Source organism: Berghia stephanieae, chromosome 12, assembly GCF_034508935.2.
Source record: "Berghia stephanieae isolate SIO BIC M18660-M18661 chromosome 12, UCSD_Bste_1.3, whole genome shotgun sequence".
Classification (NCBI taxonomy): domain Eukaryota; kingdom Metazoa; phylum Mollusca; class Gastropoda; order Nudibranchia; family Aeolidiidae; genus Berghia; species Berghia stephanieae.
The window spans coordinates 14,346,331-14,348,830 of NC_088371.1; the positions used below are offsets into that span (position 1 = coordinate 14,346,331).

The following is a 2,500-nucleotide window of genomic DNA, read 5'->3' on the forward strand; positions in this document are numbered from 1 at the left end:
CTCTTTTTTTACTTTTTTTTGACAAGGGTAACACTGTTACAAGTCAGGTACTGATTTTACAGAGAATGTGAGTAAAGACTTCCCCAAGGACCCAAATTTGCACAATTGACAGTTGGACTCAAACCAGGGACCCACAGGTCTCTAAGTGAGTGTCTTCTTCTTCTTCTTCTTCGTAATTTGGTGCTATCACTATTTCTTTTGGCAGATTATTTCATTCTTTTGCGGATTGTGGAAAAAGCTCTGGTCTTTGTTATTGTTCTCACTCAACTGTATTAACCTGACTATAAACGTTCATGGTTACACATACTTTTGTGTGTTGGTCCGTTATGCTTCCGGATGACAAAGTTGTGAGCTTCTCATCCAAGCGCATACTATCTATATGTTGTGTTTGATCTTTTGATTGTGTTTGTCAGTGAGTGGGCGGTACGGGTGCTATGTCTGCGTGTTGACAGTTGTGGATTAGTGTATTGTTGGAATTTCAATTTGCGCATGATGGCATTTGTAAGCTACCCAGTGGGGACTTTCCACCTCTACTGGCTGGGGTTCCTGGCTTTCCATAGTTGACAGGGTGGCTCTTTCTACGTCTTCTATCCCCTTATATATGTTTTCCAATTTGCTTTCTGTCTTTGTCTTGGAATGATATTAGTTGGTTTTGCCCTGGCCTTAGCCGTGGTTCTTGGCTAGGAGGGAAACAGTCAAATGCATAATTATTGTCTTGGAAGATGAAACTTTTCCCTTTTTCAAATCATCTCTCTTATATGTACTGTTATATTATTATTTTGAATGTATAATGTAAGCATTTGAGTGTGTTCCTCTTAGAGAGATCTTGTGCTGGTGTCTGGGTGAGACCTTTAGGTGATCTCAAACTAAGTACATTTATGGTATGCTCTCGGAATTTACATCTGTTCCCTATTGGATTCACTCCCTTTTGTCTTACTTTTCCCTCAAGTTCTTTTAATCGTACATCTAGAATCTTTTCACTATCCAATTTTCTTCCTTTTTACTGGCGCTGATATGACATAAATGTGTTGAAAGTGACGTAAATCCCTTTAAAAAACAAACAAAATGAAAAAAAAAACCCCAAAAAACAACAACTTTCCACCTGTCCAATATGTACCCATTGTGGTAACGAGCCCGAAACCGTAGAGCATCTAGTTGAACGATGTGTTGAGACGAAACTTGCGGGTTTGTGACGGTGCAGTAACGAATTTGCTGATTGGATTAGAAGCTGCTGCCCAGCCGTGAAGAGAATACGCTCTGTATAAATTCGCCAATTAACTTATTTTAATTATCTTTTCAATTTCAGGCTTTCAACTATGGACAATGCACCAAGAAGCAGAGGAAATTTCATCAGCTTTAATGGCGTAAAAACACTGGAACAAGTCCCCTCCGGAAATCGCATGAAACCGCGGGAAAATGGAGGTGTGACGTCACCCACGCAGAGCTCTACAATTTCTCTCAGTGACAGTTTCGTATCTCAGTCAACCAGCGTTGGAGTTGAGAGCAGAAAGAGTTACCATGCTGGGCGAAGCACAACTTTCGACAGTTTCCGTAGCGCTTCATCGTCAGACGTCGGGACGCCCACGAATTCAGAAATTGTTCAGTTTAGAAAAGTGAGTCCAAATGAAATGTGATCCGCCTCATCAACATGGTTGTATGTAAGGGGGGTTAAGATTTTTAATGCTGATATAGAGTCTCAAAAGTATAATATAGTTTAAACTATTTATTTTATTGAGGACTACAAGCACAATTTCTAAAATTGACACAAGCAAAAATCTTACATTTCTCGTTATTTGAACTTCTAAAATCACTGTTTATTTACAAATAGTTTATCCCGACATAATTCCACTTTACCACTAATGAACAAATTTTGTTTATCCATAATTTTAATAGATATGAAATGAATCAAAATGTATCATTACAACTATAACGTCCTCTTTTGTACCTTGTTCCAATTAAAATACGGATTAAATAAATATTGATATTGGACCAATTAATGATGTGTTTGGCCAACGACACACGAAGGACTTCAGAGAAATACTGTCATATTCCATCAAATTAAAACAATATTTGATCAAGAGGCATTGCGATACTCTTCTAAATCGGGAACTCATTGACCTCGAACAAACACCTAGTAAACTCGAGTTTCGATATCGTGTCAAAATTAATCCTAAAATCGGTCAAATTTTATTTATTAATAATAAATAGCATTTTTTTCAAGCGCTTAGAGTCTGGTGTCTCCGAGTTATAGCGCTATATAAGTTTTCAGCATTATTATTATTATTATTATTATTATTAATATTATTATTATTATTATTATTATTATTATTATTATTATTATTAATATTATTATTATCATCATCATCATTATTATTATTACTATTATATTATTATTATTATTATTATTATTATTATTATTATTATTATTATTATTATTATTATTACTATACTATTATTATTATTATTATTATTATTATTATTATTATTATTATTATTATTA

The 2,500-nt window shown here is 34.6% G+C and overlaps 1 protein-coding gene across 1 annotated transcript in view; it reads left to right on the forward strand.

Annotated features, from left to right (window-relative positions):
* Positions 1-2,500, forward strand: part of LOC144958170 (uncharacterized) — a 396,336-nt gene that overhangs the window by 212,636 nt on the left and 181,200 nt on the right. Inside the window, exon 3 of the mRNA XM_078889943.1 lies at positions 1,307-1,613. Coding sequence (XP_078746069.1) covers positions 1,317-1,613 — 297 coding nt within the window. The 5' untranslated portion in view covers positions 1,307-1,316. The remainder of the gene's footprint in view (positions 1-1,306; positions 1,614-2,500) is intronic.